This window comes from Epinephelus lanceolatus, chromosome 5, assembly GCF_041903045.1.
Source record: "Epinephelus lanceolatus isolate andai-2023 chromosome 5, ASM4190304v1, whole genome shotgun sequence".
Classification (NCBI taxonomy): Eukaryota; Metazoa; Chordata; class Actinopteri; order Perciformes; family Serranidae; genus Epinephelus; species Epinephelus lanceolatus.
In genome coordinates, this window is record NC_135738.1 from 7,379,817 (window position 1) to 7,394,473 (window position 14,657).

At 41.9% G+C, this 14,657-nt stretch overlaps 1 protein-coding gene across 1 annotated transcript in view; it reads right to left on the reverse strand.

Moving 5' to 3' along the window:
• Positions 1–14,657, reverse strand: part of LOC117262630 (neuronal acetylcholine receptor subunit alpha-7) — a 74,778-nt gene that overhangs the window by 18,512 nt on the left and 41,609 nt on the right. The window contains exon 6 of the mRNA XM_033635677.2: positions 13,080–13,247. Coding sequence (XP_033491568.2) covers positions 13,080–13,247 — 168 coding nt within the window. The remainder of the gene's footprint in view (positions 1–13,079; positions 13,248–14,657) is intronic.

Below are 14,657 nucleotides of genomic sequence, written 5' to 3' on the forward strand. Positions count from 1 at the left end.
CATACAATTTCCTATATTATGCACAGTCCAGTAAAACAGACCACTAGGTCATTGAAGGGCGCATTGAATGACCCAAGTTTAAAAAATAATATAGATAAAAATATATAACAAAAAAGAAAATATATATATATATACATATATATATATATATATATATATATATATATATATATTGTTACACCCAATATTATAAGAATGTGTAGCCTAGTTTTTGATTCGTGGAGAAAGTATTTTGAGTATTTTAAATACAAAATTACTCCACTCAAAAGTATTTTGTTACAAATTACATTTGCTTTTTATCGGCCTTATCAAATACAAATTACAAAATACTCAAATGTAATTGAAATGCATATTTTAAATACAAGTAATAGAAATACTGTCCATCTCTGCACATGCGTCATACGTCATCTACAAAACACATCCTCCGCAGTCTATTTAAGCTGCGAAATCTTCCCAGCTCTCTCTTTGCCTTGTCAATGCCTTGTCAGCCCCACCTCCACCCCAGCATCCACCTGCAGGCTGCAGCTAAGGGGGGAAATTTTTAATCATCACTCTCCAGTATCTACATATCTGTGGGGAGTGATGAGGCCGGAGTCTAGACGCCAAACTCTGAACTGAAATAAACATTTAAAACACAAGTTGTCTGACTGAACTGTGATTATTCTTTCATGCTAAGTACGGTTTTGAATGCAGGAATACAGAATATTTCTACACTGTGGTACACTATTTTTACGTAAGTAAAAGATCTGAGTACTTCTTCCATCACTGCTTGTGTTGTCCTCTTGGTAACTGATAAATAAGGACACAAGAGGTGTCTTAAGAGAGCATAGTTGTGGTATTATTTTTAAAGAGATTTTTTTTATGTTACAACAAAATAATGTTCATGTTATAACATATTTTTCTTGTAAATTCTACAACAAAATATTCAGTTTTTTCAAAATGTTAAAACAACCTAGTTTGTTACAAAATCAACATGTCTTTAAACTAGAAATGTGTCTCATTATAATTTTATGACAACAAGAAAAAAGATCCAGTAAGTTCCTTATTTAACACATCACATAACACAGTCATATAAAATGACAAAATCAATAATTTAACATCGATCATTCGTATGTTTCCTCCTCTATGTTGCTGTTTTTCTCTCTGTGGTGTAAATAAATAAATAATGACATAATAAAATGATTGATATGTGCAGCGTAGAAGCTAAATTCAGCTTCCCTGGTGAACTGATCCTGTATCAGAAGATCAGAGATGTAATTTAAAACTCTGGAGTGCTTCATAAACCAGTAAAAGTGTTTTGAAATCAGCTCTGTATCAGATTAGAGGCAGTGCAGAGATCAGAGAGCTCAACTGAAGTTCAGTTTTCTTGGTCTTTAATATAGAATTTGAGTTGCAGCGTTTTGAAAGAGCTGCAGCTGTTTGAGAAACATCATGTGTTTCTACTATTAAAGTTCTCCTTATGAGAAAACAGAAGATAAATGAAGCCCATGTGTGAAAGGAAGCCATGTCAGCAGAGAAAACACAGATGATAAATAACATTAAAAGTGTAGGTTAGGAAGGAACACTGAACACCAGCTGTAGTCACATGACCTGCAGGAATGAGGCCATTTCATCTCAAATGGCTCAGAAAGGTAATTTATTCCTCCACAGGAGAGGTATTTAAACATTTCACACTGAGTCAGATCCTCCCCTGGTGCTGCTGCGGGGAGGCATGGAGTCGACACTAATGAGGCCTGCTCAGGTTTTATTATTGGAATAATAATCTGTTGTCATAATGTGTGTGTGTGACAGGGAAAAAAATCCAAAACATAATCCATGATGGATTTTAAATACACACAAATGGTGACAGGATAATAACAACTAGAAAAAAAAGAGAAATTTAATTTCTCTCTTTGTTCTGTCATCTGTCTTTACTCCTCACAGTTGTCCATCTATTGTCTGGATGCTGTGACCTTTGACCCTTCGCCTCCATAATACTGTCAAACACAGTAGAAGTCTCACTGGATGAGACAATCATAACTCAATAAAATTATATAAAAAGGCAAAAACTCTCAGCCATAACAACTGTGATGTTCAAGCTCAGATACCATAAAACATTTTTACAGGCTTTTAATTCCTTCAGTCACTGAAGATGAAGCTATTGAATGATGTATGATTTCAATTGTTTGATCTGACTCCAATGTCCGAATACTGGTAGCCTGTCTTAGAAAGGATGAAAGTTGGAAAAGGTTCATGGCACCAAGAGGAAAGGAGTAAGAAAGGGGTGTAGACTAGACAGAGACAGGTGGGACACTTTTATTTTGTAGTCAGTGAGGTAATGAATACAAGCAGACCCAACAAGTGGGTAGCCGACGACCCAGCAGGCTTCAAGCGGTTTTATTTTCAAAGAACTTCCATACAAATAAACTGCTTTGAAGCATCAATGGCAGCCAAACCCAATGTCTAACTGAGACTGGCAGACAATTGTTAAATACCGTTAATAAAGGGGCGAGGCAAAGCACATGCTGAGAAGGGGTGCGCTTCAATTACATTTTATCTCGATATCTTGTTTTGAAAATCAAGGGAAGGCAAAATCGTAATTGAAAATAAAATCTGATTAATCGCCCAGCTGCAGTACATCCCATAATACAACAGTGCTAATAGCTATTCTTAGTACATCAGCAGTAAACTTTGTCACTAGAAGAAAGTTCATGTGATCCAATCTCAACTTTTAAGAATAAGAGTCATTGTGTTTTTGTAAACTTAGAATGAGCCGTTTATATCTACATCGGGAGCGGGTCCTCGTCCATGGAGATCATCATGTTTCTACAGTAGCCCAGAACAGCCAAACTACACGCTGGCTCTAGATAGGAACATTTCTGGATCCCTGTTTTCCTGTTTTCCTGCTTCTGCGTCTGTCACCATAGTTAGCAGCCTCTCTGCGATGAGAGCATCGGAAAACACTGATTTTAGTTTAACATGAAGCTGCTATTTTATGTTTTATTTGTGCGTTTGTTTTGAAGAGCAAGAGACCGGTGCAGATAATTTTGCTCAAGACAAAAACGTCCTTAACAGCTGTTTTCTGGCCCTGTGAGCTCCGCACCATAACTTCCATTTTCCCCTTTTCTGGATATTTTGCTGATGAATTAGTAGGATTAGTTAGGAAGAAGTGGCCAAAAGGAAAACCCTGCTTCTATCTGATCCCCCACATAGGAGTTCAGGATGCCTGCGTTTCATTTGCCTTTACATCGCTACATTGCTACATTGCTCACTACACTGGTTTTAATCTCCTCTATAGGCGATGAAGGGGGGAGAGGCAAGGGGTAAATGGGAAACATGCTGCTGAGATTTTCAATTAAATTCCCTGTGAACGGCCCATTGGCTGAACGGCGTCTCTGGAGGAGGCTCTCTTTCATTCTCTGTCTCCCTCTCCATTCCATGCTCGCTTTCATCAGCTGGGGCAAACAGAGGAGCTGGTCTCCCCTGAGACCGACGACCGTCCTGCACTCATCATCATTAGTCTCCAACAGCAGCTCGGAGCTGGAGCTCTGATCTGCAGGCTGCTGGTCGACCTGCAGAGAGCTCAACTGTGTGTGAACGCTACACACTGAAATCAAGATGCGGACAGGTTGTTATTTAAAGGAGGAGTAACATTCAGGAAAATACACTAAGCTTTCTTTTTTTGGGAGTGACAGACTGCATCAGCATCATGTCTGTGTGTTAACTACAGAGCAGTGGTTAGCCTAACTGAGCATAAAGACTGGAGGCAGTGGGAAACTGCTAGCCTGTCCAAAAGTTCAAACATTTCAGAAACCTAACTGAAACCAAGTGGCAACCTCCGCAGCTGAAAAATGAAGCTAACACAGAAGTGCCAAAAACTGCAGTTCCTCTAATGGCCACTTGAGGCTGGTTCCAGAAGAGAGTCAATCCCCACAGACCCCCATGTTAAAATGCCCAACTTTGCAGCAGAAAAAAAACGGTTTTGGTCTCTGTAGCTAATTTCAACATTCATGAAAACTACATGGGCGCTGATCTTTTTATTTAACCCACCCAAAATAGCCTCTTGGCTAATTCTGGCATTTTTTATATCATGTGTATTTATTAATTTGCCCTGTCCCTTCCTAAATACACTAAACTGAAACTGAAACTGAGGTTTGTTCAAATTGAGTAAACGGTTACCAACAGGGCGTAAAATTAACACCCGCCAAGCGCCAATGGCGGGTAAAAAATGAGTTTGGCGTGTAAAACAAAAACACCCACCCACCAGTGGCCGATGGAAAATTTTGAATTGCATATGGGTTTTTTATGTACTTTGACCATTTCTGCCAGCTGTGTCAGACTATTTTGACCCTCGCGGCTTATTGTATGTGTGCCGGGAACACATGATGTCAGCTACTGGAACCCTGGGCATTCTATGGTAACTTCTGACACATTTCTGCCGTCAAGCCACCGCCAGAAAAGAGGAAAAACGAAGATGAACATGTTGGACTTGGACAAGAAGGACAGACAGTTAAACAGAGTACAAATGCCGCACGGCATTTTATTGAAAAAATGGAAACTAGACGAGGCTGGCCAGCCGCGGTCATGGCTGACCTACAACCCGCACACTAACAAGATGAACTGCAGCCTCTGCTGCAAGCACGCCAAAGAAACACAGAGGACAGGGTTGGATTCTCCTAAAGTTGGAAGGTAAGGTAATTATTTTTAGTCAAACAGGGCACAATTTTTTTATTTGGCTGGTGAAAAATATGTTTGGCTGGTAAATTTTTGGAGGTCACTAGCCAATGGCAGATGAGGTAGAAAGTTAATTTTACGCCCTGGTTACCAATATAACAAGATAAATATAGCAGGTTTAGCTGAGTAAGATCACATTAGTATCGCTTGGCTGCCTGAACCACATAATCCAGCCTGTTCTCATTCCCAGGGTGTCAAATATGGCAGCTTGGGCAGTGGCCATCTGTGTCCTTTATCAACACACAACACACCCTTTGGTGTCTGTAACAGACGCCCTGGGTTTTCAGCTAACTCCACTGTGAACCCATCTGCAACAATGACGTAGTGTAAAAAGTGAGAAAGTCCGTGCACAGAGGAGGTTGGGATGATGGAATGATCAAACAAACACAGGATATTCACCCAGGAGACTGTGTCCCGTGTGAAATGTGAGGTTTTTTTAAACTACGTTATATACCTTTAACTTACTAAGTAAAGTCATGTAACAGTTATTTTAATGCAAACCAAGATCTTTTTTTCTAAACCTAAAGTAGTTCTGGTGACGAGAGCTATATTTCCTGTGAACACTGGAGTTTATTTTGAAAAGACACTGCATAAAAAACAGCGGAAATTCCCACGCCATCCCTGAGCATCCAAAACTGATGATAGAGGGGTACCTAGAGCGTCATAGTTTGAAACGTCGGGCTGCAGACCAAGCTGCTGTATTGGATGAGTTGGTATTGAGAATGTGCTCATGAAAAATCAGACTTTGAAACGGATGTTGCTCCAAAATCGTTTTTTAAGTGACTGAGGTTATACTTCAGATAGTCTGAGTGGGTGGAAGTTCGCTGCAAAGATCAGCCTCTCATTGGGCGGAACGAGCCACCCGCTGAAAGTCCCGCCCTACCACCTCCGGTTGCAGTTTTCAACACGTCCTTTACTAACTTTTGCGGTGTTTGATCTTGCCGGGATGTAGCCATTTTTCTGCCATGGTTCATGTCCTGTAGGTGATATTTTTGTGGGCGTGTTACACCAAAACCTGTTTCCCCCCGGCAATATTTTTGCAAGCACACCGTTGCTGTGGCACCGCCCAGAACGATTGTGATTGGTTGAAAGAAATACAAGCAGCTGGGGAGTTTTTTTTCTCCAATCTTAAAGTGAGAGTCGGCCCAGCCAGACCTTTCTTTTCTTGAGAAAGGTCTGGTGAGCGAGACTATACTTCAGAGAACTTAGATACAGTTGAAATCAGCCCGTATTTTGGATCAACTATCCAACAGATCTGAAATCCTGTCCAGCCAATCATCCAATGGGAACAGCTTACTTGTAGGTTGACTGTATGTGTTTGCTTTTTTGTCTTTGCCTTCTTTGACTCTGATAAAGACACAGTGGTGTTGAAACGTTTCTCTGTTTACACAATTAAAGGCTGAAAATAAAGTGTGTTCCAGTCTCTACTTTTTCCCTTGGAGGCAAGCCCTCTCTCTCCTGTTGCTGACCTGAGCTGTATGGCTGCTGTTGTGTTTAAAGTGAAGACAATAAAGGCAACAACGGCTCGTAGTCTGAAAATATCTCAACACACAAAACTTTAATTTACATTCTAATTGAGTTGCTAAAGTTTACAAAGCTACCAAATATGTCATGGTTTAATGAGGAGTTGGAGCAAGCAGTTAAATAATTTCAGGAATTATAGGAGGAAATGTTCTGTAGATTAAAACTAAGCTTTGAAGGTTGAATTTGAGAGTAAATAACTTGAGTTGCGACCCCCTGACCTCCATGCTCACAGTCCATCATGTTCCAGGTCCAAACTATTTCTTGTTTGTAGTCTCTTCTAGATCGCCGCGGTATCTGCAGTGATACAAGCATTATGCTAGACTGTTGTGGTAAAGAAGGAGCTAAGCCAGAAGGCAAAGCTTTCGATTTACTGGTCCATCTACATCTCGACCCTCACCTATGGTCATGAGCTCTGGGTAATGACTGAAAGAATGAGATCATGGATACAAGTGGCTGACATGAGTTTCCTCCGTAGGGTGGCTGGGCTCAGCCTTAGAGAGAGGGTGAGGAGCTCAGAAATCTGGAGGGAGCTCAAAGTAGAGCTGCTGATCCTTCGCGTTGAAAGGGGTCAGTTGAGGTGGTTCGGGCATCTGATCAGGATCCTCCTGGGCACCTCCTGTTAGAGGAATTCCCAGCACCTCCAACTGGTAGGAGGCCCTGGGGCAGACCCAGAACACACTGGAGGGATTACATATCTCTGGCCTGGGAACACCTCTCCCCAGGAACACTTTCCAGCTCCTGGAAAGTGTTCCTGGGGAGAGGGACGTCTGGAATACTTTACTCAACCTCCTGCCCCCGCGACCCAGCTTCGGATAAGTCATTGAAAATGGATGGATGAATGGATGGAGTCTCTTCCATCTGATCCTCCGCTGTTATCTGCCTTGTGACACACACTGTGTTTGTTACTGTAAGTCGCTCATTTTTCTGATTCAATGAATGTCATTTTGATTTTGATGCAGTTTAACAAGGATAACAAGGCAAAAATAATATCCTGTAAATCTCTAGAGCTTCACATGTAATCCTGTGGGAACACACTAGTACATGTACAGTAGACATGAAGTAGATATGTGCGTGATCAGACAGCTTTATGACTTCATTAAAACATTAATCTAGTGTCATCTGTTCAGGAGGAACCAGAAGTTCTCTGCCTCGCAGCATCGCATGATAAAATCAGAGCGGCTAAAGAAACTACAGCTGAAGTTAGACTCCATAAATGTCACTCATTGGTCACGCTTTGTTGCGTGATCTGGCATTTGTGAGCGGGCGCTGGTATAAACAGGCCCTGCAGGCAGCAGCTCTTGCTTTAGCCTTCAGCTTCACTGAGCTGCTCGCAGCAGCAGGAGGATTTAATTAGCAGCAGATTAATGCTGGATGGGAACGCAGATATCAAACTCCTCAGCAGACAGACGGGTTCCTCTCAGCTGCTCCCAGGTTTTAACAGCCCAGTCTGCGGGCCGCAGTGTTCTGCTCTAACATTTACATACCGTCGCTGCTGGGGAGAAAACTCCTAAATGTATGTTTTCAGGAACTCATTAGAACAACTTTGTTTGTTTTGCTGGGAGGCTGCTGCACACTCAGTCGGGGATCTCACCGTGAAATTAACCTCCTAAAGTTTCTTCCCCTTTAGGATTTTCTCCACCTGGTGCCAGATAAACTGTTTTCAGACCAGAGGAACGTTTCCATAGTTCTAAGAACCCTCTTTGATATTGTGTCAGCACTGCAAGAACTAGGAATGATGGTCCTTAGAGTGTAATTTTGAGGGACTCTTTTAGCTCCTATTTAAGCCTTTCAGTCTCCAGAATTTTTTTTGGGCATTGTACCTTTCTGGATACATTACATGTGTACATTTCATATGTATCATTCGTTTCTGTATTAATGAGCTGACTTTGTCATCTGGAGGTGGAGGGGACGGTGGATGACTCTCACCCAGTTGAAACTAGGCTTGTCCAGAATACCAGAATTTCAGTAGTCGATACCAATACCAGTAAATTTCCACGATTCTCGATACTCAGTCGATACCACGATAAAAATCAAAAAACAGAACTTGTGTATTTCTAAATTCACTACTTTATTAAAACTGTTTCAAACTTTAACTTTAACTCTAAGGCCTCATTTACGCTGCAAGTGTCCATAAGCGTAGCGGCAGCACACGTGTATTCACACCAAAACCGAACATACGCGTCATGCAGCGGCTGCTGCTGTCCCATCAAAATACAAACCACGCCCAAACAGTTGGTGGCGGTAGTGCACCATGTTTGCAAATCTTCAATAAATCCCAAAGAAGAAGAAGTGAGTTTGGACCCAAAGCCCAGGGTGGACAGGTTTGTGCGCCAGTGATTATTCCAATGCTTGGAGAATTAATATTTAGCACTAAAAATGGGTAAGTACATGAAACATGTGCCTGTCAGGTCTCGCTTGGTCAAGGGGGAGATGTCTACGGTGGCCGAGAGAGGTCACAAAACACGCAAACTTGTGTTTTTTGTTGAATATCGCGACCATTCGCTTGCGACTCACGCAAAAAAATCGGCGTCTCCTCTATTTTCGAGCTTGCTCGTGAAAGCAGCGCAACTCGAGCAGCGCGTAGAACGGATGTGGTGTGAATACTCTAACCTGTTAACATGCTCGCTGAAATGAAAACGCGAGTAAACAGCGACCGTTCACGTAGCCCTCGCGAACGGTCGCTGTTTACTTGCTTGTGGTGTAAATGAGGTCTAACCCTCTCCACACACGACTCCTACTACCTGACTTTCGACAAGCTGAGGTGTTGTGGCGCCAGCAGCACTTGTAGAAACCATTGCTTCTAGCAAAGACGACAGAGAACAAGTGTTCTTCTTCGGCGCTCGTCCTCGGCACCAACTGACGCGCATATATTGCCCCCGTCAGTTCTGACAGGAATCGATATGGCCCGCTGAGGGCGAAGTTGTATCCGGTACTTATGGTACCAAAAAAAACAGGTACCAACGTATTTTCTGCGTGATGGCAACGACTTGGTACTGAAGTATCGGTTCTCATGACAACCCTAGTCCAGATGCCTGCCAAGCTGCAGACCACAGTTTGAGATCAACACACAACAAAACCCATTTTCTTTAGCGTCCCGTGGCTGTGTTTCCGGCCAGGATAGTGTCATGAAAAGGATATGGAATAAAATAAGATGGAGTCGGGTTCAGCCCTAACAGCGCAGCCACTATTCTAAAATACCTGTTAGCCATGTAAACAATATACAACACAAAACACAAACAAGCATACTGAGCATATATGTGATGGTGGAAATATAATGTGGACAGAAGCCCTTGCAGGTGTGTAGTGGTCTAAAACACCCAATGATCATGTTAGACATCCTGATAACTGAATTATTTAGACGAGGTGGATTTTTCTTTTCTTGCTCCTTTTCCCATTCGCTTCTTTCGTCTTTTAAATTCTTCTATTAAAAGAAATGGTTTTCCCAGTTTGATGTGGAGGAACTTGACTCGTCTGCACAGAGTCATCCATCCAGCATGAATCAGACCTCATCACCTGACACCAGTGGGTGACCTAAGAGTGGAGGCTGTTGGAGCAGCAGGTTGATGCTGCTGCTGTTAAAATCACACGTTCAACTGGAGCAATGTGCTCAGTGGAGTGCAGATTTCCGCCACGCAGATGCTCCAGCTGATTGCTGCCACTGAAGACAATTCATGTTGCCTAATTTCAGCAGACGCTCCACAGCAAGTTTTAGAAGCTATAAAAACACACACCTTGTTTATTTTTGCCAAAGCATTGGAGCATTCCACAGAGCAGATCAAGTTTTCCTGCTAACAGACACTGTATGTGAAATGTAGGTACAATATAATTACATAGGGTGAATGTATTTTAATAACAAAAACACAGCCACAAATCTTTGATCCATGTCGTTCATAACTGGACTTTGAACCGTATTAACTTCTTTTGTATGCTACAGCACAACAAGGTCGGAAAAAACAACAATAAACACAATTAAAACAGACAAACAAATGGTTTAATTGTCCCTCTCGGCTCCATTACGGTTACCATGAAGATAACAAAAATGGTGACTAATTCATCTTGTATCGTGTCTAACTTTAGCAGATCACAGTGTATCAGGTATGGAACTAATCTACAGATGCTCCGGTTCAAAATGAGACCAAACTTTTCAATGGATGTCAGTTTTTGAGGTTCAAAATGTGTCCTGCAACAGACAGTAAGGCTTGTTGTTTTTAGCTGAGATGATTTCTGGAAAACATGCGGCTCCTCCTGGCTGGTTAGAAGGGGTGAGGCATCATCAGTCAGTGATGGTATAAAAAAGTTAATAAAACAGGTTTTTCAACAACTATGAATCACCGCAACCGTGAGAGGTCCTTGAGCACACAGTCATAAATGTGCACACAAAATGGGAGGCTGAATGGTCCAGTGGTTTGTGAGATTAGCTGCGCACAGACAGAAACACACTCACACAATAAAACCCCTTTTCGACAGTCATGTGCTGGTTTGGTTTGGGCCGTCAGCCCAGCGCCGCAGGGATTTGCATTTCCATTACAACAGGGCTACCTTCTTGAAGATGAGTCTTCAACTGATGAGAGTTTGTCTTGAGTGATGACATTCAAAAGCAGAGTGCTGATCCACGGCTAAAGTCTCCTGTTATTTTTGCTGCATGTGTTTTTCCCCAGCAGGGCAGGTAGAAGAAGTTTACCTGTTGGAGGTGAGCTGTTTGCAGAGGTGCAGTAAGAGCCTGTTGTCTGCAGCTCTTCATCAACATCTCACTGTAGCTGTTTCTGATTTTACTCTTCCTCCCTGCTGTATTATTACACTTGTCTTAACTGAAGAACAGCCACTAACAAAGTTCAGCTAATGCAGTGATAAATACATTTTATTTCCTGTAGATTCTGTACACTAAAAATCCCCTGATATTTTGTTATGTAAAAACGTCTTTTGTGAAGCCGCAAAATAAGGAAATACTGAGTTTTTGAGCAGCAACTTTACACAGTTTCTAATACGGCTGATAGTGAACATGAAACAGTAAAATAAAGCAGATATCTAAAGTAAAAACAGGACACAGGAGAGAAACTAAACTCCAAACCACAGAGATTCAGTTAGAAGCTACAAAAGCACTGAGAGCTGAACACACAGAGACTTTGAAAAACACCATTCTTTCTGGTCTCCTGCAGACAGAGGTGAGTACAGTCTGCCAACACACACACTTGCTTGAGGTGGAAAAGGGGGGCCTTTGGGGGCTTGCTACAGTCGTAAAGATGTCACCGCTACACACTTGAGGGCAGGTCGCCCTGCTTTTGGACCTACTGCTGAGGAAGTCCACCTCTGGCACAGCTTGGCATGGCACGGCACGTCTAAACTGATAGTAGAAATGCAAATGGGTGCGGCATGGCTTGACTCAGCGCGGCCAAAAGTTACAGTGGAAAAGGCAGATAACACCTGGCGGAGATCAGTGTCGTGTAAGTAAATTTCAAGCTCCTGTTTTTTTACCATGGTGTTTAATAAAATTAGTGTTGAATTCTAGATACAGAAAGTTAACAGGGACTTTATAACTGCGGATGTTCAGGTGTAAAAGGGAAATCAATGAAACTAAATAAGTGTCCCGTCTTAAAAATGCTGCAACAGCCAGGGTGACAACAAACAATCAAACAAACAAACCATACAACAAACTAGAAGGGCACTCGGAGAGCACAGGCTCAGCCAAGGTCAAATGCCTTGTCTCGCAATGTTAAAGCTGCCCTGTGGAGTTTTTACACATAAACCAATGTCTATTACATTACAGCCACTGCCAAACGAGTTATTAGGATGATCATTGAACGCATCTCCACCACACAACAGTCTCTGGTTTGCTTAGAAGCGCTATTGCCTCTCAGGAGCGACATTCCCGCGCTGTTGCACAGGAAATGACGCATTTGGCGTAGAGTTCAAAGAGCGCATGCGCAGTTGGAAATGTCGGAGACGACGAGGCTAGCAGAGGAGCTACTGAAAGATGTGTGAAAACCCAAAGAAACGGCCCAGGAAAGCTTCCGAAGCCTCTGGAGCTGGTCCTGCTGGTCCTCCCCAACCTCTGCGACGTTCAGAAGAAGGTAAAAAGGCAAAACGAGAGAGTGACAAACACAGAAATCAAACCAGAGTAAAGCCCGTTTCACACAGAGCGCACAAAGCGCAGACCTCCGCCGACAAACCCATTCATGTGCTACCGCGGCGCAAGAGTGCACCGCTCTGCCACTGAGCAGTCTGTATATTTGTTCATAGCAAATAAAACAACAAAAATTATTGGGTGGTAAATAGGTGTGTCATTTAGCTTTAGCTCTGACCTCTGGATAAATAAAGCAAAAAGCTAACGTTAGCATTTTGAAGAGCGATAGACGAGACTGAGGCTGCAAGGTTATACGTCTGTGGACATCCACTAACAGCTTATCAACTAGTGTCAAAATACACATTCATGCAGCTTAATATAAATGAAAAAAAAACCCAAAAAACATTGCCATTATTTACCTCATCTGAGGAGTCCATCTTCTTTTCCCTTTTTTCTCGGTGTGCGGTGTGGGAGCGTCACTCGTATTGCCGACGTCATCGAACGGCGCACGCTGACTGTTATTGTTGCAGTACTCGGAAAAACACGGCGGATGGCACAAATGGGCAAAACTCCACAGAGCAGCTTTAACGAAAGTAAAAAATAATTTGCGTATCCACCCAAATTTAATGGGTTCCTTCTACCAAGTTCCATAAAATCAGGCCTGTAGTTTTTCCAAATCCAACTGGTAAACCAACAAACTGAACTGAAAACATAACCTCCTTGGCGGAGGTAATAAAACACAAAATATTTCAGCCTCATGTCTCCGTTAATGTGCTCTTACCCACAAGGTCCCACTCTCCGTTAGCGATGTATCCAGTGATATCAGCCTCAATCATCTGCAGGTCCAAAGACCAGCCGCCGTACGTCCACGAGCCAAACTTCAGGTCACAGCGCTGCACGTCAAATGGAAACCAGCGTACATCGATGTAACAGGTGCTCTTAAATATTCCTGAAATCAAGATAAGAGGAAAAAGTAATTACAAGCGGCATGGAGGAGATGAAGAAGTAAAAAGTAAACTGTGGTGGGAAATACAAAGGAGGACGAAAACAAACTTAATAGCCTCAGAATAAGTTGCAAAAGAAGCTGAAAATAACATTTGTGTTTACAGGAGATCAATATCAAATCAAAGTCGAAACTAATACATGGAAAAATACAGAAAAACACCCTGGAGGAAGTAATGAAAAATATGAAACCCCAAAATGTTGAAGAAAAATAAATTACATACAACAGAGAAAAAAATGATTTGGCCTGCAGGAACCACTCGACTGAACACTGAATCAAGAAATAAGAATAGAAACATAATAACTCCCTCAGACAGAGGACGAGCTGCTGTTTACTGACTGATTTCAGATGGTGATGCATCGAACGAACTCTGTGGTGAAAAGAAGATAAAAAGTGTTTTAAAGTTGATTTTTTCCCCCCAGCGGGTAAACAAGAAAACACGTCTGGTGTCCCTCGGAGAATCCATCAGTCTGCTCAGGAGGACTGTGTTTGAGGTTTCCATTAACTTTGTGAGGATCAGCTGGGAAATCCAATCTGTTCCCAAACCAGCCTCCAAAAAAAGGTTTAATGATCCCTGAGGAGAAATCAGGACGCTGCTGCACCACAGAGGAACAGGATACAGCAAAGAAGGTAAAAATACAATATTAAGAATAGAGCTTCCTGTGATGACACATAGCTGAGACAGAACTACGGAGAATGTGGTGAATTATATAAGAAGAAAAATATGGATTATAGTTTAATTAGAAGCTGGATAATTACAGAAAGACCTAATTACGAATTAATAATAATAATAATTATATATATATACAGTACAGGCCAAAAGTTTGGACACACCTTCTCATTCAATGCGTTTTCTTTATTTTCATGACTATTTACATTGTAGATTCTCACTGAAGGCATCAAAACTATGAATGAACACATGTGGAGTTATGTACTTAACAAAAAAAGGTGAAATAACTGAAAACATGTTTTATATTCTAGTTTCTTCAAAATAGCCACCCTTTGCTCTGATTACTGCTTTGCACACTCTTGGCATTCTCTCCATGAGCTTCAAGAGGTAGTCATCTGAAATGGTTTCCACTTCACAGGTGTGCCTTATCAGGGTTAATTAGTGGAATTTCTTGCTTTATCAATGGGGTTGGGACCATCAGTTGTGTTGTGCAGAAGTCAGGTTAATACACAGCCGACAGCCCTATTGGACAACTGTTAAAATTCATATTATGGCAAGAACCAATCAGCTAACTAAAGAAAAACGAGTGGCCATCATTACTTTAAGAAATGAAGGTCAGTCAGTCCGGAAAATTGCAAAAACTTTAAATGTGTCCCCAAGTGGAGTCGCAAAAACCATCAAGCGCT